The sequence below is a fragment of the Phyllobates terribilis genome, unplaced genomic scaffold (genome assembly GCF_046119375.1).
Source record: "Phyllobates terribilis strain yellow unplaced genomic scaffold, ASM4611937v1 Scaffold_9__5_contigs__length_417890890, whole genome shotgun sequence".
Lineage (NCBI taxonomy): Eukaryota > Metazoa > Chordata > Amphibia > Anura > Dendrobatidae > Phyllobates > Phyllobates terribilis.
In genome coordinates, this window is record NW_027362769.1 from 109481726 (window position 1) to 109503481 (window position 21756).

The 21756-nt window shown below is 41.2% G+C and overlaps 1 protein-coding gene across 2 annotated transcripts in view; it reads left to right on the forward strand.

The window, feature by feature from the left end:
* Positions 1-21756, forward strand: part of OLA1 (Obg like ATPase 1) — a 287570-nt gene that overhangs the window by 253725 nt on the left and 12089 nt on the right. For both annotated transcript variants that reach the window (XM_073645663.1, XM_073645662.1), the window contains exons 8-10: positions 16744-16884; positions 17401-17497; positions 20221-20343. In XM_073645663.1, coding sequence (XP_073501764.1) covers positions 16744-16884; positions 17401-17497; positions 20221-20343 — 361 coding nt within the window. The remainder of the gene's footprint in view (positions 1-16743; positions 16885-17400; positions 17498-20220; positions 20344-21756) is intronic.

Consider the following 21756-nt stretch of genomic DNA (forward strand, 5'->3'; position numbering starts at 1 on the left):
ATTCACATCCATATGTGGCAAGGTCCCAGTGGTTAGGCCACCACAATCATACATTGATGGCCTATCCATAAAACTAGTATTCAGCTGAAAATCTAGGAAACACATTGTATAGGAAGTTGTAATTTATAGGCTGATTAATCATGAAAAATGCAAGTACTTTTTGTTTAATTGGCTTAAAGTGGTACTCTGGTCTCAGTGACTGGAATACTGTGTCCAGTTCTGGGCACCACCGTTTAAAAAAGATATTGAAAAACTGGAGCAAGTTCAGAGAAGAGCTACCAGGATAGTGAGCAGACTGCAAACTATGTCCTACGAGGAATGGTCAAAGGATCTGGGAATGTTTAGCTTGAAAAAGAGAAGACTGAGAGGAGACTTAATAGCTGTCTACAAATATCGGAAGGGATGTCACAGTGTAGAGGGATCATCCTTATTCTCATTTGCACATGGAAACACGGGAAGTAATGGAATGAAATTGAAAAGTACAGATTAGATATTAGAAAAAAGCTTTTTGACAGTGAGGGTGATCAATGAGTGGAACAGGCGGCCGCGAGAGGTGGTGAGTTCTCCTTCAATGGAAGTCTTCAAAGAGAGGCTGGACAGAGACAGACATCTGTCTGAGATGGTTTAGTGACTCCTGCATTGAGCAGGAGGTTGGACACGAGGACCCCAGAGGTCCCTTCCAACTCTAACATTCTTTGATTCTATGTAATAACTGTTGATCTGTGTGGGTCTGAGCGATTGCCAGAATGAGGGATTTGTGTATTTTTTTTTGCCCAGGGTTGCCAACTTGACTTTTTATTTTTTACCAACAAATCATGGACGAACAATGTTTTTTACAGATATATTATAAAACCACAATAAATCATTATGATTATAAGTGATACATGTTTGACAGCCCATAATTCTGATATCAAGACATCAGCTGTATTCACTGTAAAATGATGACAATTACAGTGATAATAATTTGTGTAAGTTTCTTCAGCTTCAAAAAAATCATAGACGCCTTCAATTTTTTTTTTTATGGACAAGGCAAAAAATGACATATTTTTAAGGACTGTCCGAGAATTTCTGGTCGGTTGGCAACCCTGATTTTCGCATGATCCCAAGACCACAGCCAAGAGCACTTGATTGGAGTGGCAGGTCTATAGCAATAGGGATATGAAGAATAGCCAAGCATAGCACCACACTAGGTTATTTTTGTCAGTGCCATAGTAATGGAACCCACACTGATCTAGAATTGCCTATCCAGTGAATAGGCAATAACTTACTTAGACTGTATACCCCTTTAAAGGGTTGCTCTACTACTTTTACATTGGATGACCTATACTTTGGATAAGTGTGGAATATCTGATCGTAGGGGTCTGACACCTGCCACCTCCACTGATCATCTGTTCCCAGGTTCGGCGGTGGCCAAATTGATCTGTGGGGTCTGACACCCGGCAGCTCCACTGATCAGCTGTTCCCAGTTTCAGCAGTGGCCAGATTGATCCATGGGGGTCTGGCACCCGGCACCTCCACTGATCAGTTGCTCCCAGTTTCGGCGTTGGTCTGATGGATCGGTGTGGTCTGACACCCAGCACCTCCACCGATCAGCTGTTCTCCGTTTCAGCGGTGGCCTGATGGATCGGTGTGGTCTGACACCCAGCACCTCCACCGATCAGCTGTTCTCAGTTTCAGCGGTGGCCAGATCGATCGGATCGGTCTGACACCCGGCATCTCCACCGATCAGCTGTTCTCCGTTTCAGCGGTGGCCAGATGGATCGGTTTGGTCTGACACCCGGCACTTCCACTGATCAGCTTTTCTCAGTTTCAACGGTGGCCGGATGGATCGGTGCGGTCTGACACCCGGAACCTCCACTGATCAGCTGTTCTCAGTTTCAGCGGTGGCCATATCGATCGATTCGGTCTGACACCTGGCATCTCCACTGATCAGCTGTTCTCAGTTTCAGCTGCGGCTAGATCGATCGGATCGGTCTGACACCCGGCATCTCCACTGATCAGCTGTTCCCAGTTTCCGCGGTAGTCTGATGGATCGGTTCGGCCTGACACCCGGCACCTCCACTGATCAGCTGTTCTCTGTTTCGGCGGTGGCCGGATGGATCGGTTCGGCCTGACACCCGGCACCTCCACTGATCAGCTGTTCTCAGTTTCAGCGGTGGCCGGATGGATCGGTTCGGTCTGACACCCGGCACCTCCACTGATCAGCTGTTCTCAGTTTCAGCGGTGGCCGGATGGATCGGTTCGGTCTGACACCCGGCACCTCCACTGATCAGCTGTTCTCTGTTTCGGCGGTAGTCTGATGTTAGCAGTTGAGGATCTGAACAACAGAACTCCAACTGTGTAGTGGCCGTGGCCGGGTACTGCAGATCCACTCCTATTAAAATAGCAAAAACATTGCTTCAAACCTGGGATAAGGTTCCAAAATTAAATGTCTTCACTGTTTTATATCAGCTCTATGCCAGACACTGTATAAAGTCTTACCAACTCTGCAAGCCATCTAGTTCTTAGCACCCACTAGTTTAACCCCAGGATAATGTGCCCGCGCTTTTATTGTGCCGTTATCTGCTATAAAGAGTATTTATAAAGAGCAATTTAAAACAATGTTTTCACAAGCTCACACTGTGATCAGACGTACTTGTGGGAACCCACATTAAACGCCAGAAACCTCAGTATTTTTACTGCCCGTGTGTTCTATATATATATATGAATTTTCCATTTTACCGCACTTATTTTATTCCTTTTGTAGACGGCAGAGTAATAAGATTAAACTTCAGGCAACATTAAAAGAGTCAGTTGTGGCGCACTATAAATACATTGATAGTATAGTAAATGCCCGCTCCCCGTCACTCAGGACCGCATCTTCCCATTTCTGTGAGTCGTGGATGTCGAGGTGATGTATTATTATAGTAACTTGTGCTATACTTTTACGTCTGTTCATAAATGTATTCTTTGTCTGTGTGAGAAAAAAAAAACGTGTTGCAGCTGAAATAAAAGTAAAAAATGAATGGCATGTTAGGCTATGTTTGTTTTAGATGTTTAGCAACAAAAACTCTGATAGATAAAAATTATTGAAAGAAAAACAAAACAAAACTTTAAAAAGTTTGGAATCTAGATACATTGGCCGCCTGGATCCTAAATAATTGTATACTTGACGTGGTCAGTTGGTTACCTGCCCAATATGGGAGTCAAACGTAGCAGTACTGTCATCTTTATTGTCTTTTTAAGGGGTTGCAGATGTAGAAATAATAAACAGCTATGCTTTCCCTCTCCACGATCAGCCTTGCCTCTCTACCGCTGCTTCAGTCTTTGTTGACAGGCTGCAGCAGTGACCTCACAACTTCAGCGCACGTGTCTGCTACAGCCAATCACATGGCCCAGTGGTCCGTGCCGTCAGCAGCATTGCTGAGCCCAGTGATTGGCTGCATTGGTCACGTGCACTAAGGTTGTGAGGTCACCACCGCTGTAGCCTGTCAACAAACACAATCTCTTGACCTAGCAAGGATGAGTATAGCCGAGTTTGTCTTCTACTGCAGACCTATGCTGAAATAGAAATCAATCCCAGACAACCCCATTAAGGTTATTTGTTACATTTTTGTTTTGCGCTTTGTTGGCACTGGTAACGAAGATTTGTAGCAGTTTCATTGCTCTTGTGTTCAGGCAGCTGTGGTCATGTACACTGCTGAAAAAAATAAAGGGAACACTTAACAGAATATAACTCCCAAGTAAATCAAACTTCTGTGAAATCAAACTGTCCACTTAGGAAGCAACACTGATTGACAATCAATTTCACATGCTGTTGTGCAAATGGAATAGACAAAAGATGGAAAATATTTGCAATTATCAAAACACCCTCAATAAAGGAGTGGTTCTGCAGGTGGGGACCACAGACCACATCTCAGTACCAATGCTTTCTGGCTGATGTTTTGGTCACTTTTGAATGTTGGTTGTGCTTTTTCACTCTTGGTAGCATGAGATGGACTCTACAACCCACAGAAGTTGCTCAGGTAGTGCAGCTCATCCAGGATGGCACATCAATGCGAGCTGTGGCAAGAAGGTTTGCTGTGTCTGTCAGCGTAGTGTCCAGAGGCTGGGGGCGCTACCAGGAGACAGGCCAGTACACCAGGAGACATGGAGGGGGCTGTAGGAGGGCAATAGCCCAGCAGCAGGACCGCTACCTTTGCCTTTGTGCAAGGAGGAACAGGAGGAGCACTGCCAGAGTCCTGCAAAATGACCTCCAGCAGGCCACAAATGTGCATGTGTCTGTACAAACCGTTAGAAACCGACTCCATGAGGGTGGTATGAGGGCCCGACGTCCACAGATAGGGGTTGTTCTCATAGCCCAACACCGTGCAGGACGCTTGGCATTTCCCACAGAACACCAGGATTGGCAAAGTCGCCACTGGTGCCCTGTGCTCTTCACAGATGAAAGCAGGTTCACACTGAGCACATGTGACAGACGTGACAGAGTCTGGAGACTCCGTGGAGAGCGATCTGCTGCCTGCAACATCCTTCAGCATGACCGGTTTGGCAGTGGGTCAGTAATGGTGTGGGGTGGCATTTCTTTGGAGGGCCGTACAGCCCTCCATGTGCTCACCAGAGGTAGCCTGACTGCCATTAGGTACCGAGATGAGATCCTCAGACCCCTTGTGAGACCATATGCTGGTGCGTTTGGCCCTGGGTTCCTCCTAATGCAGGACAATGCCAGACCTCATGTGGCTGGAGTGTGTCAGCAGTTCCTGCAAGATGAAGGCATTGAAGCTATGGACTGGCCCGCCCGTTCCCCAGACCTGAATCCGATTGAGCACATCTGGGACATCATGTCTCGCTCCATCCACCAACGTCACGTTGCAGCACAGACTGTCCAGGAGTTGGTGGATGCTTTAGTCCAGGTCTGGGAGGAGATCCCACAGGAGACCATCCGCAACCTCATCAGGAGCATGCCCAGGCGTTGTAGGGAGGTCATACAGGCACGTGGAGGCCACACACAATACTCAGCCTCATCAGGAGCATGCCCAGGCGTTGTAGGGAGGTCATACAGACACGTGGAGGCCACACACAATACTGAGCCTCATTTTGACTTGTTTTAAGGACATTACATCAAAGTTGGATCAGCCTGTAGTGTGTTTTTCCACTTTAATTTTGGGGGTGACTGCAAATCCAGGCCTCCATTGGTTAATAAATTTGATTTCCATTGATGATTTTTGTGTGATTTTGTTGTCAGCACATTCAACTTTGTACAGAACAAAGTATTCAATGAGAATATTTCATTCATTCAGATCTAGGATGTGTTATTTGAGTGTTCCCTTTATTTTTTTGAGCAGTGTATATACTGTTGAACATTGAATTAGTAGAGACTTTTGTATGTATACAGATATACATTTCTTCTTCTAGGCTGAGATTGTTTGCTTTAGGACTGCTGGGAAATGTAAAATTACCTTTTTATCTTCCTCGTCTTGGAGAATAAAGAACTCAAGTGGTCTTTAAAAACACTTGAGTGAAGCATTAATTGGTCATTCGATAGATCTGCCCAATTATTTTTTTAATGGTTGTTAACCTCTCCTTAATAGAAATAAAACAGATATCTGGATATGCCAACATTACATGTCACATCTCTAGTACTGGTCGAAACTGATCATCATATGACATCTACAAAAAAAAATAGTACTGATAATGTCGCTGATCGGAAAATCACAATTGTTGTGGTGGAGGTTGAATGTTGGAGATTCCTATTAGATCATCACCATCTAGAGTTTTTTTTAGTTCCTATTCTAAACAAAAGTTTTCCATAAACTATTATTTCACCACCTTACTGCATTAATAAAACCGAAAATGTGGGCTTGCACACTTTTTGGTATAAGTCCAATGTGTAGGTGCATATTCACACTGGCCTCCAATAGACCAACACAACTTAGAATAAAAATAATGAATAGATACCCTGCAGTAAGTAAATAGTAATAATACATGTAATAAACACATGGTACTTAGTTGACACTCTTTTGATCAAAAAAAGCGTAAAAGCCATCCCACCGCAACAAGGTGCTCCCAACCAGGATGGTCCGTAATGCTCGTATCTCACCTCGTTATGTGGGCAGAGCAGGACCTGACCATTTTAGACCTGTCTGTGGAAAGCAATATAGGCAAAGCGCACAGCCCGAAGGAAGGTCTGCACCAAGCCATACACTAGTGAATATTTTGGATACGCTAATACTTGTGCTCCTTTGCCAGCTATGTACTAGAGACGAACGGATCGGATTCACGGTACTCCGGTCCAGGTCACTAGTACTTGACGGCTGTATGGGAGTCCCAGGAATCTCTTACCTTCTGGCGTTGGGTATAATTTTCAGGGATAGCCTGACATCATCTGTGTGACTTGACACACAGATGACGTTGCGCCAGCCCTGGCTAATCTAAAGCCACTTTGGTATGTAAAAGATTCGCTGGACTCCCATTTAGCCGCCATATACCACTGACCTGTATATAAGTCCCATGAATTAATCCGCTCATCTCTACTATGTACACCTTTGCATAGAATATTTTTTTTATGGTTCATTTTCTCCAGAGTGGAAAGTTTAAGCAACTTTCTAAATAACACTTTGCTAAAATGTTTCTACCATTTTGCTGCTGCGGAGTGTTTAGAAGTCCTTTAGCTGAGTGACCTGCAAAACAAATCATGGAGCTCCTGCTCCCCTCGCCCTTATCTCAGGGTTAGTTTCCTCTTTCTCCACTACAGATCTTTGTGCAACCGGTTCCCTTCTTCTATCTCTGTCTAAAGGCAGGCAAGGAAATGAGTCTATAGAAAAGGAAGAAGAGGAATTGAGTGCAGGGTAGAAGCTGTGCTGACATGAGCTAATGAAGACAGCTGCACCCTAAATACACACAGCTTTCACATTCAGCCTGTATTACCGGAAGAGATACTCCCACGAGAGAAAAATCTGAAACTTGAACCAGGCTGTAAACTGAATATTGAGGTTAAAAATGGAGATTGCATACTAAAACTCAGTGGTAATCTGAAGTTAATAAAATCTCTTTAACATGTAAAAATTATTTTTTCCATGTTTAAGCTGCCGTCCAATTTGCCAATTAGAGCTGTGCTTTACCCCCTTCTGCCTTTCAGCAAAGTCAAGAGAAAGCGCATGACCCCAATAAATGTGTTTGCGCATATATATGTGTGTATATATATAACATTTTTATATGTCTATATGTATATACAAACGTGCACATATACAGTACTGTGTAAAAGTTTCTTTAAAAATGGAAGTATTCAGATTATTTTTATCACAAAAGGGTGTGACCACACTTTGCTTTTAAAACAGTATCAATTCTTCTAGATATACTTGCACACTGTTTTTAAAGGCTTTCGGCAGGGAGATTTTTCCTAACATCTTGGAAAACTAACTGTGAATGTCGTTTGTGCAAATACTTCTGTCTCTTCATGTAATCCAAGACAGACTAGATAATGTTGAGATCAGGACTCTGTGGTGCCATATCGTCACTTCCAGGACTCCTTGTTGTTCTTTACGCTGAAGATCGTTCTTAATGACATTGACTGTATGTTAGGGGTTGTTTTCCTCCTGCAGAATTGATGGATAAGTATCTGCTTGTATTTCTCAGCATTTTGGACACTATTAATCTTGATCAAATTAGCAACTCAATTTGCTGAAATGCAGCCATAAACTTGTAAGGAACCTCCACCATGCTTTACTGTTGCGTGCAGACACTCATCGTTGAGTCACTTGACCTTGTTTCCATTTCAAAAGTATAGTTTTTGTCCACAACTCTTCCTTGAAGACCACTTCTGGACAGCCTTCTCTATACAGTAAGTGGGTGTTGCTGAGTCCCACTGGTTGCTTCCAGTTCTGAGCTGATGTCACTGCTGGACATGTTCGGATTTCTTTGGGAAGTAAGCATGATGTGTTTTTCATTTGTTGCACTAAGTTTCTTTGGCTCACCACTACTTCTGCAGTCCTCAACGTTGCCCATTTTTTGGTTGCCTCAGTGCTGAGAAATACAGACTAGTGATGATCGAGTATACTCAGGCGAGCACCAAGTATTTACAGCTGCTCGGTGATATGTTTGAATCACTCCCGTGTGCATGATTTGTGACTGTTTGACAGCTTTAATACATGTGAGGAATATTTATTTCTTACACATTTCCTTCGGTGACCCAATTACATTATAGTAAAAAGTGTGGGGGGGTTACTCTATGTAAGAATGCTTTCGGATGAGATTTTTTTTACCCCATATTGTTGACTCTACACCTGGTCCTTCCATGATTCGTCAGAAACCATTATTATTCCAACACTATTATAGTCAGTACAGGTGTAAATAAAGCACCTTAATACATTCACCTGAAAGTGGCCTAAGGATGAAGAACTGCAGTTCTTCACACTGTTTCTTGTTATTTTAGACTTTGAATGATCAGCTTGAGACCTCATGCACATGGCAGTGATTCCATACAATGGAGCTATCGGTACTCCTTCTGCCACAGCATGGTGATCTATACCTTGCCTTATTTCTTCCCTGGAAGTAATACATTTAAGGGAAATTTCCTTTTGTGTCTGGGGAAAAAACAATCCTTAGTGTATGTAATGAGACATACAAAAATGAGGCTTCATAGTTATTATTTATTATTATTATAGCGCCATTTATTCCCTGGCGCTTGACATGTAAAAAGGGGTGTACTTAGCAAACAACAAGTGTAGTAATCTTAGACATTAGAGGACCCTGCCCGCGAGGGCTCACAGTCTACAAGGGATGGGTGAGGATACAGTAGGTGATGATAGAGCTGGTCGTGCAGCGGTGTGGTGGAGCGAGGGTTACTGCAAGTTGTAGGCTTGTTGGAAGAGGTGGGTCTTCAGGTTCCTTTTGAAGGTTTCCGTGGTAGGCGAGAGTCTGATGTGTTGGGGTAGAGAGTTCCAGACTTGGGGGGATGAGCGGGAGAAATCTTGTATGCGATTGTGGGAAGAGGAGATAAGAGAGGAGTAGAGAAGGAGATCTTGTGAGGATCGGAGGTTGCGTGCAGGTATGTACCAGGAGACTAGGTCACAGATGTATGGAGGAGACAGGTTGTGGATGGCTTTGTATGCCATGGTTAGGGTTTTGAACTGGAGTCTCTGTGCAATGCGGAGCCAGTGAAGGGATTGACAGAGGGGAGAGGCCGGTGAATAGCCGGGGGACAGGTGGATTAGTTGGGCAGCAGAGTTTAGGTGACCATGCGCATGAGACCTCTTAGATCTTGTTTACACGCTGCGTTTTTTCCATGCCTTTTTTTTTTTTAATAAGGGTAAAAAAAACGCAACTTTTTACAGTACCAGCAAAGTGAATGACATTTCTGAAATGCAAGCGCTGCTCATTTTTTCCTTGCAGGTTTGAACTAACAAAACGTTTTTTTAAATATTCAGTTGGTCAATTCTTTCAGTGTTTTTTTTTTTTTCTTAAATCTGCAGCATGCCAGTTCTTTCAATGCATTTCACCAATTCATAGGAGGAAAAAAACACAATAACGAGTTTAAAAAAAACACACATTTTACACATTGTTTTTTTTTCCTGCCAACATTCTGGTTTTTGGTGCAGAAAAATCTGCTGCAAAATACTCAACATGTGAACGTAGCCTTATGGCTCCTTCTCCATCTAGGTGTTGATATCATCAACACAGATAATTTGTCAGTCATAAAGTTCATTACTCACAACCAACAGTGCATAAAGGGAATAAATATTTTTAAACTTCATCCACCCTGTGATGTATCCATCAGGACAGCTTTGTCCCTCCACCAGTTTCTCGGGGGGGAGGGGGTTTTGCCATGCACCCGCATATCGCCTTTATGGTGCACTCGGTGGTGACATTGCCCCCCACTTTTTGTTTGTTACGCGGCTTGTTCCGTCTTATTCGTTTAGGTCTCGTGTTGTACACGGAATAGGAAGAACAAGTCACCGGTATTACAGCAGACAGATCTTTCCTACCATATTCCGTCTGAGAAGAAATAGCTGGTCCGATGTCAGTCACTTCAGAAACCTTTACACCTCTGCGCTCATTTACTGCCAGAATGTAGCAGCTTTGCTTCCTCATTGTGAAGATCATCTGTCAACACTTTAAGATATTCTCCTTTGTTATTAAGCTTGTGCTTCTCTACACTGTCAGGTTTTTGCCTGTCTTGCCAATTATAGTTAAGGTACAATAGAGCATTCACCGGCTCTCAGTCTCTCAGTGACGGCACAAAAATGATTTGTAAGTCTTTATTCATCTGAATTTCACAATAGAGGTCCCGAGGAATGCAAATAATCTCTCCAAGGACTGAGCAGAAATCCTGTTAAAATGGCAGCGCACTGCTTGCTGTCTGCGGCGTGGAAGTGTAACCCTTTCCTTGACTGGAAAGCAAGAATTTAGTAGGAAAGTAATCCCATTCGGACACATCTGAACCAAATCTAATACATGTTTCGGCTTGTGTCATGAAGTTGCACGGTAAGTATGTGGTGCTCATATCCTATTGGAGGTATCTTGAGAAATGCATTAAGGCCCGATACACCAGCCATTGTTATTTTAAGAGCGTTTGTATTCAGTAGAACATGAAATCAATTTAACACTTGGGATTTATACGCCAATTTTTGCAAAAAAAACTGCAACTTTTTTGTCGATAATTATACATCTCAAAATCCGCCTAGATTTCTTGTGTCATACCAGCCACGGGTCCATGACTACCAGATAATCTCCAAAGAGTCTCAGGAGACGTTTTTCAACACTACAACACCAGGCCACATGTTGCTCGTGCTACTATGAGCAGCCTGCGTGGCCTAAACGAACTACCATGGTTTGTAGCGTCTCCGGTCTTGTCTCCCATCAAGCACATCTGGGATGTCATTAGTCAGCAATTGCGAAGGGAGCTGCCAGCAGCAGATCTATCATTGATCGGCATTTGCAAAGGAAGCTGCCAGAAGCAGATCTTGATGATTTGCCCAAATGCATTCAGCACTGCAGAACATTCCTCAGACAACCATTAATAACCTCATTGATATCAGCCAAGGCTGTAAGTGAAGGGATTTCGGCATGTGGCATACTCCATACTAAATAAATCAAGATGTTTTGAAAATTTTGTTTTCATTTTTTTATCATTTGCATATAAGTAACATGTCAATTCATCCTGTGATTTCCATATATCCTCAACCTTTCCTTCTTGCTGTTGAAATTTTAATGTTGAGGAGAGTATTTTAACCTGCCATTAGTTATTTTTTGGTTCATAATTTGTAGACCGTTAGCACTGTTAGAAAATCCGCCGCACTACTAATTATTTTGCGTAATCGCGGCATTTTCGCCGCCATTGACTTGCATAGAGTCGCTTAATATCCACATGACTACATGTGCACATGCGGATATTGAGCGATTCAATGTGCGGATAGTAACCGGGTCTGAAGAAGAGGAGACTCTCCTCCAGACCCGGGTACCATAGTACCTGTTAAAAAAAAAAAAAAAAAAGAATTAAAATAAAAAATATACATTATACTCACCTTCTGGTGGCCCCCGGTCTCCTCAGAGATGCGTCCTGGCTCCCCGGCAGCTCGCGATGGTCTAAAAGGACCTGCCATGACGTCATTTAGTCATGTGACGGGTCATGCGACCTCTGACGTCGGCGGTCACGTGACCTGTCACATAACTAAATTACGTCATGGAAGGTCCTTTTACACCACCACGAGACACCGGGAAGCCCGGACTTATCGGAGAAGGAGACCGGGGGCCATTGGAAGGTAAGTATAATATTTATTTTTTATTTTTTGACATTCTCTCGGGTCACACTATATAAATCCATGCCGTTTGCATGGATTTATATAGTGTGAACAAGTTGACAAGCACTTTCCAAGTGATGCTAAAATCGCTTGGAAAGCGCTTGACAACCCGCATGCGGAAATGCATGTGAAGAACGCTTCACATCCGCATGTCCCTGGCAGGAAAAATGCATGTACAATCCGCATGTACAATCCGCATGTGCAATCCGCATGCGTTTTTTTTGCCAGGGAGATGCAGAAACGCTCAGGAAAAATCCGGAGCATTTCTGCATCGTGGGCACATAGCCTAATAATATATTTTACACGTCATCTAATATAATCGTATAACGTTTATTCAGCAACAATACACCCACTGCCCAGCGTTAAATCATTGAAATAGGTAGACTCAGTAAAATAAACATCACCTCTTTGATAGGTAAAATATTATATTATCTTGCAGTAAAGAATATTGACATCTTTGCAGCATGTGAGAACTCTCACTTGGTCAATAATCAGCTTAGATGGCCGTTTAGGTGACAAAACATAAGGTTTACAGACCCTGCTATTAGATGAGCTCACTGACAGAGTCACTGTTAACTTATTCTGCAGTCTATGTACTGTGATAATTGTGGTTTGGATGATGAAAAGGTATGATCACCTCGAAACGCGTTAACAAATAAAACCACATCTGGTCTCCTCTTCTATATTGGATCCTCGGCAGCGCGGGTATTATATCCACTTTCATCTCCAAGTTTGCATGTATTGTGATAAAAAGACACTGCAGAATCTAAAACAAAACATCTTTAATAGAAAAGTAACTTTTTTTTATTACTAAATCGGTAAAATCTGTTACTTCTGAATTTTCCAATGTCTGAAATTAGCACTTTGTTTTCTTGTAGAGAAATTTCCATATAAAATTCACAGCCTCTTCAGCTGTTGTTGTTGTTTTTTTTTGTTGTTGTTGTTGTTTTTTTTGGGGGGGTAGGGACTTCTGTCCTTAGATTGATGCAGTTTTATTAATTGTGTTAAAAAAAAGACTGTTGCCCCTTTTGCAGATTTATGGTTAAAATGGGCACACAACTTGTAAAATATCAAATATAATTTTAAGTATAAGTAATTATACTCGTTTATATAGCGTCATTAATTCTGCAGCGCTTTACAATGATGTCAATTGGCCTATACTGCATGTTTTTTTTTTGCCTTCCCCTGGATCAACGCTGCGGAATAGCTGCAGTGCACAAGAAATAGGCTGAACTGGATGGACGCTTGTCTTTTTTCGGCCTTATAAACTATGTAACTAACTATGTAACTACAGACATTATCATCACTGTGCCCATTGGGGCTCACAATCTAGATTCCCTATCATTATGTCTTTCGAGTGAGTGAGGGAGGAAACCGGAGAACCCGGAGGAAACCCACGCAAACACAAGGAGAACATACAAACTCCTTGCAGATGTTGTTCTTAATGGGATTTGAGCCCAGGACCTCAGCACTGCAAGACTACAGTGCTAACCACTGAGCCACCGTGCTGCCCATAAGGAGAAATTGGAAGGCCTGCATTCTTAAAGCCTCTTTTAATGTCCCAATGCCTACTCCAAGTAGGTACTCTCCACAAGGAGAAACTCTACAAAGGCCTCTCACTGAGCCAAACAAGTTCTATTGTTTTGCACCGATGAGGGGCAAACATCTCAAAGCACATGTTTGAAAATAGAGTTTCTATTTTGGCTTCTTTTCCTACCTCTTGTGCGAAAGCCCTTTAAAGGGTAGATATTGACTTTTTGGATTGCTACCTCCAATAGGTGGTGCTAGAGTTCAAGGCCCCTTACTCTTTGAATATTTAAATTCCCAGGGAGCATCGCATGGCCTTTAAGTCTTCTTAAACCAACTTGGCTCTCTCCATAAGGAGAACCCCAGGTTAATTATGGTAATTTATTGTTTTTCATGTCATTGCTTTTTTACAACATTTCCGATTATAGTGAGATTTTAGGTATGTTGTCTGGTTATAAGTGATACAACTAATATACTGTAAATGTGGAATGCTATGCAAAGTTAAAGGGAACCTCTCAGCTGTTCCATTTTGCCCTAGTTCGGGTAGTATAAATCTGCTGACCCATTCCGTTGAATATTACAGTTTAATAAAATACAAGACCATTAGGGAACAGGAATTAAAGGGGTTGTCCAGGCACCAGATATTTCTGACTTATCTAGGTCATCAAAATCAGATCAATGGGGTTCAACACAAGACACCCCCACAATCAGCTGATATAGGCTCTGGAGGTGGCTGGATATAAACACAGTATAGCTCCGCTCAATGTGCAGTGTGGAAATTTAAGACCCACCTCTAGGACCACCCAAGGCTTCCCACTTTTGGGCGAGGCTTGTTTTAACACCATCCCTTTTGCTCTTTGGTTAGCAGGACTGTCCTGGAGAAATTGGGACTGTTAGCAAGTATTTGTATATGATACCTATGAGTATATAGTGTCCGCACAGTATAACACTGGTTTATTACTCGTGTCGATCAGAAATACTCATTGCTAGTCGCTGATGACATGTGGATTCATGTGACCAGAAATGTAAATTGTGTGGTGTGTAAACAGTGACATAACTGCAGCTTTGAAACCTTGTTCTGCAATTATCATTACAAATGATATATATATAAAGCGAGATTCCGTTTGAGATAATGTATGCAAATTTCTGTTTTCTTTAGCAGAAATTTGAGCTTTTGCGAAGCCCAAGTTATATATTATTTCATTAACCTCCAGTAGCTGCAGCAGCTTAGCTTGCGATCAAACCCCAGTTATTGTATTGTTCAAAATGAGACGTTTAGTGGCGCCGCTTCTGTCATTTCTAAATTCTATTGTTTCTTTTATATATGCGTGAGATGAAATATGTATGTATCTGCGAAATACACATCTGTACGAGACTTGTAGTGGGCGTAAACTCAGATGGTCTCTGCCTAATAATGGAGACTGTAGTGTTATAGGATTACTTTTGTAGTAGTATTCATTTTTTTAGTCTTTTTTTTTTTTGTATCATTTTATAGTATTTTATATTTTCGAATAGCAACTAAGTAATTTACTAGAGGTAAATCTTTTGAGGTTGAGCCATATAATTCATAAAAAAAGCTGTTTTCCAGAACAAACTCTTCTCCTGTCCATGATCTGCGTCTGGAATTACAGTTAAAGGGGTTTTCCGTTTTTGGAAAACCCCTGTTACCTGGCTGCAGTTTTTATTTAAAAACAATAAACTTTGAGTTACTCACCCTCCCCTGGTCCAGTGCAGAGTCTGCGCCGCTCCACCTTTGGTCTATTATTGTCTGCAGCGCTCACGTAGATGGCGCTGCAAGCAATCATTGAGCTGAGCAGCTCTTCCCGTCTACTCGTTCAGAGCCGGTGAGCACAGTTACTGGCTGCAGTGCTGTCATCGTGACATCAGCGCAGAACGGGGCGAAGACTTGCCACGGGACCAGGGAAGGGTGAGTAAAGGATAATTAGTTGTTTTTTTTAAAAAAAACAAACTGCCCCAAGGAGAGCGTTTTTCTGAAACCAGAAAATCCCTTTAAAGACCGTTCAATTTTATGGGATTAGGCTGCAATTAAAGATATAGTCCACATACAAGATTGGTTCTGAAACTGGAAAGAAACACTTATTTTCTTCTAATTCTGGACATTAGAAACACTAACCGTTGTCCATGAAGATGTGATGTTAAATGAATTCAATGTTTGGGCTGAACAGTTTTCTGAATGTAGGTGGTCAGGTTGTTTTGAGATTCCAAATCAAAAGCCGCTATTGTTCCCCTCAATGTGAGGCATCATCTCTACCGTTGAACCCCTCTAAAGATGGCCTACATTGGCCCAGTCACTTTTTATCTGCAATTGAATATTCCAGTTTATGTGACATACTAAACCACAGCAGATTGTTTACTATGTGGTTTTGTGAGGCCCATACATGTCTATGGGGATACATATCTTCAAAAGGGTCAATCGTTTACTGCCTTTTTAACTAGAATACCCATATAAAAATGTGCAAGGCTCAAAATCAATAAAAAATATATTCTTTATTGGATAAAATAATCTAAAGCATAAAAATAGACATACAAAAGTCAGACATATAAAATACTAGAGGTAGTTAAGTGATAATTAGCAAAAATCCCTTGTGTGAATATGAGAAATCACTACATAGTTATTTTGTGCACAATCACAGTATAAACAGGGACAAAGTGATATCACATGAAAGTTCATGCAAAGATAATACACAGTGGTGTGGAGTACACTTTATCAAAGAAAACACACCTGACGCGCGTTTCGCATAAAGCTTCATCAGGGGATCTACCTTTTTAACTACTAAAACTATTAGGCTGGTTTGAAACTTCCAACATTCACTGTCCAAGTACGAACCACAAGGTATGAACTCACTGTGGGCGTCCTGACCCTCACATGTGCCTCTGAGGTCGTTAAGTCCTGGTCAGGAGACCCGTGGCCAGTCCAGAAATTGCGGTCCATATTCAGACTCTAAATGTTGGAATTGTCAAACTGGCTTAAGACTGTGTTCACACCACCATTGTGGCTACCCTTTATAACAGAAGTGGCAATCCTGACAGACCCATTGCACTACAAATATTATTTGTGCCATTGGCTTACAATGGGTATACGGCAGTCCTTCATGGTTGTCTATTTTTCCAGTCTTTGGGGGGGGGGGGGGGCGCGGGTGAACAAAGCCCAACTTTTTTTTTTTTTTATAATTTTTTTCCATCTTCCGAAATTAATACTTCACTCATATAAAAAAAGGTCCAACGTAAAGGCAGGTAAGAGTGAAATATTAATGGAGTACACCTGAAGCAAAATGTCTTGACCTTGGAAAGCAATACACAAGAAGGTGGCATCATAAAGCCGCGTGATTCTTATGAATATGTATGTGCTACTTGATAATAATGAATGTGGCACCGTCATGCATGCACTACAAGATAATGTTGTGCCCTCTTTTGTCTACAGGTTGATAAAAATTAAGGAGTGGGTGGACAAGCATGACCCAGGGGCCTTGGTCATTCCTTTTAGTGGGGCCTTGGAACTGAATCTGCAAGACATGAGTGATGAGGAGAAGCAGAAGTATCTGGAAGAGAAAGTGACACAAAGGTTAATTAGCATTCATTTTCCCTACACTTTATTATCAACTATTTCCTTGCTGTAATTTAATTGCTTGCACTGATAGAATAATAAATGACAGAGTAATTACCATTATAAAGAGGGAATCTTCTCCTTTCTTTATCATGCGACAGAGTTGAAAAGATTTATTTTAAATTAAGTTTTTAACTGTCATCTGTCATCTGAGTGCAGGGTTTTTAATTATAGCATAGGACATGGGGGTAGGGGGAGCAAATGCGTGTGTGTAGGGGGGGGGTACATCTAGAGGGCGACAATCAACCCGAAATTCTTTCGTCATATGTTAGCAGGACCGGGGGAGCTTATGCGAAGAAATAAAACAGTGAAGTGTATTTTTGCCTTTTTTATGTAAATAACCGCCTGGTGATGTAAGCGAAAGAAATAGTTTGGTTTTTTTTAGGGATTTTTTTTTTTTTAACACAAGGGGTTAATTTAACATTGAGTCTTGAGTCGCGCTGGTATAACTCATAGCTTTCTTTCTTGTTTCAGTGCCTTGTCTAAGATTATTAAAACTGGATACGCGGCACTACAGCTCGAATACTTTTTCACCGCAGGCCCCGATGAAGTGCGCGCTTGGACCGTAAGGGTAAGGCTGGGACTTTATTCATCTAGTTTCTCCCCCGCTAGTGAATTGAGATTGATATCAGATACTTTGTAGTCTGTCATGGCGGAGGTTAGCTAGTCATTACACGAGAGCCCTCTTTTTTTTTTTTTTTTTCTGTATGTGTGTCCGGGATAACGTTAATTATTTGAGAGCCGCTGAACGGTGAAAGTGGAGCGGCATTGATTGAGGCAGGTAAGAATTGATTCTGCCTATTACGTAGTCTGCATTTCTTCATCCTGTAGAATCGGGCTACCCCCCTCCTGCGGGCAGAGATAAGAAACGCCAGCATTGTACTTGGTTAATCTGTGTGACCGAGCTTCTTCTCCAGTTAAATTGATGCTGCTCTTCATTCTGCATTCACTAACTTTGTTTGGTTTGTAGGTGTTTCCGTCCTCCCTTTTTTTTCCCTCCTTCTTCTTCTTCTTCTTCTTCTTCTTCCCCGGGTTGTATTTTCAACTGTGAAAGCAATATAACATCATTACACTCCTCGCAGATACACAGCTGGTATCCAAAACGTAAAGCCAGTGTGTAATAATTCATCCCTTTAAGTGGTTTATAATTTAAGAGGTAGACTTTGTTCTGATAATGCTATACATTCCGTCCTGACACTAATAAAAACCCCGATGATATGGGTTTAAAATATTGATATTCGCTGATTGTGCCCGTGGCGACTGACTAATTTGCTCCCACAGGACAATGAGGAGGGAAACGTTTTTTTTTTGCTTTTAAATGGAAATACCCTGTGTGAGGGCTCCTATTATTCCCGTGTACGGCGGAGCGGACGTAGCTACAAATTATGTATTACAAAATATGTAATTATTACAAGAACGTACAAAGACTGCAGCATTCCTTTGATTCTCGATCAAAGTAATACTATTTCTAGAGAGAAGCTCGAGAGATTTAATTCTCTCTCTATCCCCTGCTACAGGGACTTACAAATGTATGCAGAGCCTCTTAGCTGTGACGGGGTCAAAGGTAGCTCTAAAAATACTCTATGATACAGGGTTGTCAATCTGTCCACACAAAATTCAAGGATCGGTCACTTCTCTATTGGTTTATATCTCGCAGTGCAAAGGAGATATGTACGTACTCATATCACCCAATTATTTATATATTATAGAAAAATATAAATGTGTACATACATACGTGTGTATATACTATATGTATACATATATATGTGTGTATATGCATATATAATGTGTGTGTATATACATATATATGTGTATTTTATATATATATATATATATATATATATATTTTATTGGATGTGTGTGCATATATGTAGATTAGTGTGTGTGTGTATACATATATACATGTGTGTGTGTGTATGTATATATATATATATATATGTGTATCTATATGTAAATAATAAATATATAATTTATATATGTGTAAAGGTGTGTGTGTGTGTATGTGTATGTATATGTATATGTATATATATATATATATATATATATATATATATATACATACACACATATACATGTTATTACTGCCTCTGTGTTATACTACTGAGTACTATACATCTACATGTATGAGGAAAATAAATTAGACAACAGTTAACAAAAAGTAAGAACATATCTATACATATTTTTTGCAGCTGTGTAGGTAAGTACTCGTAATATCCAGTTTTTTGGCGACGGAGTGTAATATTTCATGTTCTGTGACCGGGTCAGGAATACTTATAAAGTCCTTGATATCCAAAGAACTTTGTAGAACTTTTGACACTTTCCAGTAAGATACAGAATTCCTGAAAAGTGTCAAACATTTGGGATACATTTTAGAAAATAAATGTTTACTTTGCACATTTTTCAAAAACCTCCTGATATTTTGTTTCTTTGCTTAGCTGTTTTTCTTTGTCTGCACTAGTACTTAAAGTAAGACAGATGAGTGATAAACGTCCACTTTGCCCCTAGCGAGGGACATAACTAAGGAATAATGAAGGGTGGTTTTTATAGCAAGAATGATTACATCCGCTCTGTATCTAATGTGCACAGATATTTAGTAAGGTAAGCATCAGTGAGTAGCCATATTAGCCCAATACATCTTGCATTGTAAAAACTGTGCTTTACCATGTCAGGATCCTAAGCAGCTTCACACGCGTTATTAGGCAGCCGTAAGTTACTGTTATTTCTCATACGTGGGTGGTGGACTCGGGACTTGTATGTCCGGGAGTGTCATGCAAGACTGATAGCTTTTAATACTGAATCAAAGGCCTTGAAAAGCTATGTATTTTCAATCTTCTTTTTTTTCAATAGAGAACAATTACAAAACTAAATTTGTCTTTCATATTCTACTTTGTTCATCCATATTTAGCTGTGCGATGTAACCTATGAAGACTCATTGTACAGGAGAAAAACTGATTGACCTAGCGGAGGTTATTGTTTCAACTGTAACTGAAGATATTGGCTAAATGTGCATTCAAATTAAAAGAATACAAAATATATATATTTTCAGAATTGCAGTTTTTTCCCCCCAAAATGTGTTAATTTGCCATCAAGCAGAAATATAGAAGCTCAATATTGACTTCATTGGCATAGGCTTAGTAGGCCAATAGTTTTGCATTACCCATAAAGAACATTTTAAGGTCCTAGCAGGAAGCCCTTATACATAAGTCTATGTCCAGATCAACAAATGTAACCCCTCCTGTAATCCATCTTCCTCAAAAATTGTGTTGTTTTTTTTTGTTTCTCTGCTTTTAACAGAAAGGGACAAAGGCTCCTCAAGCTGCAGGGAAGATTCACACGGATTTCGAGAAAGGTTTCATTATGGCAGAAGTAATGAAATATGATGACTTTAAAGAAGAAGGCTCCGAAGGAGCTGTCAAGGTGAGTTCTCACTGCTCCATGTTAGAGGACAACTCCTCGTGGAGAGGACCCGGTGTGGGGATGGAGGAATCTGGCCTCCTGTAGGCTAAAATCTTGCTTCTCGTTCCCAGGAGCTCTCCTCACAATCTTGCAGCTTTTGTTTTTGTTTTACTTGTAAAATTTCACTTTGCTGAAAATCGAACAGTCGTTATTATACAAAAAATGGAAACACAAAATTAGATGGAAAACATATACAATACATGTATATATGACAAACAAGTATAACACTTTATTAAAAAAAGAACTAGCCTCATAATACATACTGTGAACATCTAGTATGTGGGGCGGTTTAATTATATACACATGATGGATTTTAAGGGTTCGAGCAGCCTCCCAAAAAACTTTCTTTCCCAAAAGCTTGCAATTAGTGATGAGCGCAAGTGCTCGTTACTTCAGTTTGCCGAGGGTGCTCGGGCATGCACAGAGTATCACGGGGGTTCAAGTGACTGTTCAAGTCCCCGCATCCGCATGTTTCGCGGATGTTAGACAGCCACAAAACATGTGGGGATTGCCAGTGTTTGTCCTGCAGCCGCGGAGACAGAACATGTCACTCGAGCACCCGCAATACTCTGTGAATACCCGAGCACCATAGGCAAACTCGAGTATTGAGCACTTGCGCTCATCACTACTTACTATGTTATAAAACTGCCTTTGTAATCCCCCACCACCACTTTCCGGGACCCTCTGGTCACTTCTCACCAGGATTCAAAGGTGACATGAAATGTAACTGCTGCAGACAATCACTGGCTGTCATATGGCTGCCACAGGGACTCCAGAGGTCACATCTGGTCAACATCGCATTGCTGTAACCCGGCAAGCAGAGACTGTCGGGAGACCTTGAAAGTATCACCACTGGAGCCGTGGGTGATTGCTAAGTATTGAACATTTCTCAATTTATTTTATAGAATTGTAGAATTTTAGTAAAAATAATAAAATTCCAAGACGCCCAGACCACCATTTATTTCTGTTAGCTATAACCACAAAGTTTTGGCTTTGTAAACAACTAATAGTGGCCTTTAAACTTCCGATAGAGAGGAGCAAAACTTACATTTTATTTTGTGTTTTTTTTAAGAGTTGGGAATTGTTTTGATCATGCAAACCCTTTATAGGACTCGCACACACGACAGGCTTATCTAATGAACGAAGGCTTGATGACCATCGCTGATTGACCTGTGGCCATGCTCTGCCCAACATTACCAGACATACTGTGATCACTACAGCAAGTGCATGGCTCATATGCTAAGTGGGAATTGTATTTCCTCAGAACAACTCTATAGTCTATTTTGTTAATATGTACATATCCAAATTATAAAGTAGAGACCCGGAGGTGTAGATGTTGCCTGTCCCCTTGTGTACGGTCATTTAAACTTCACA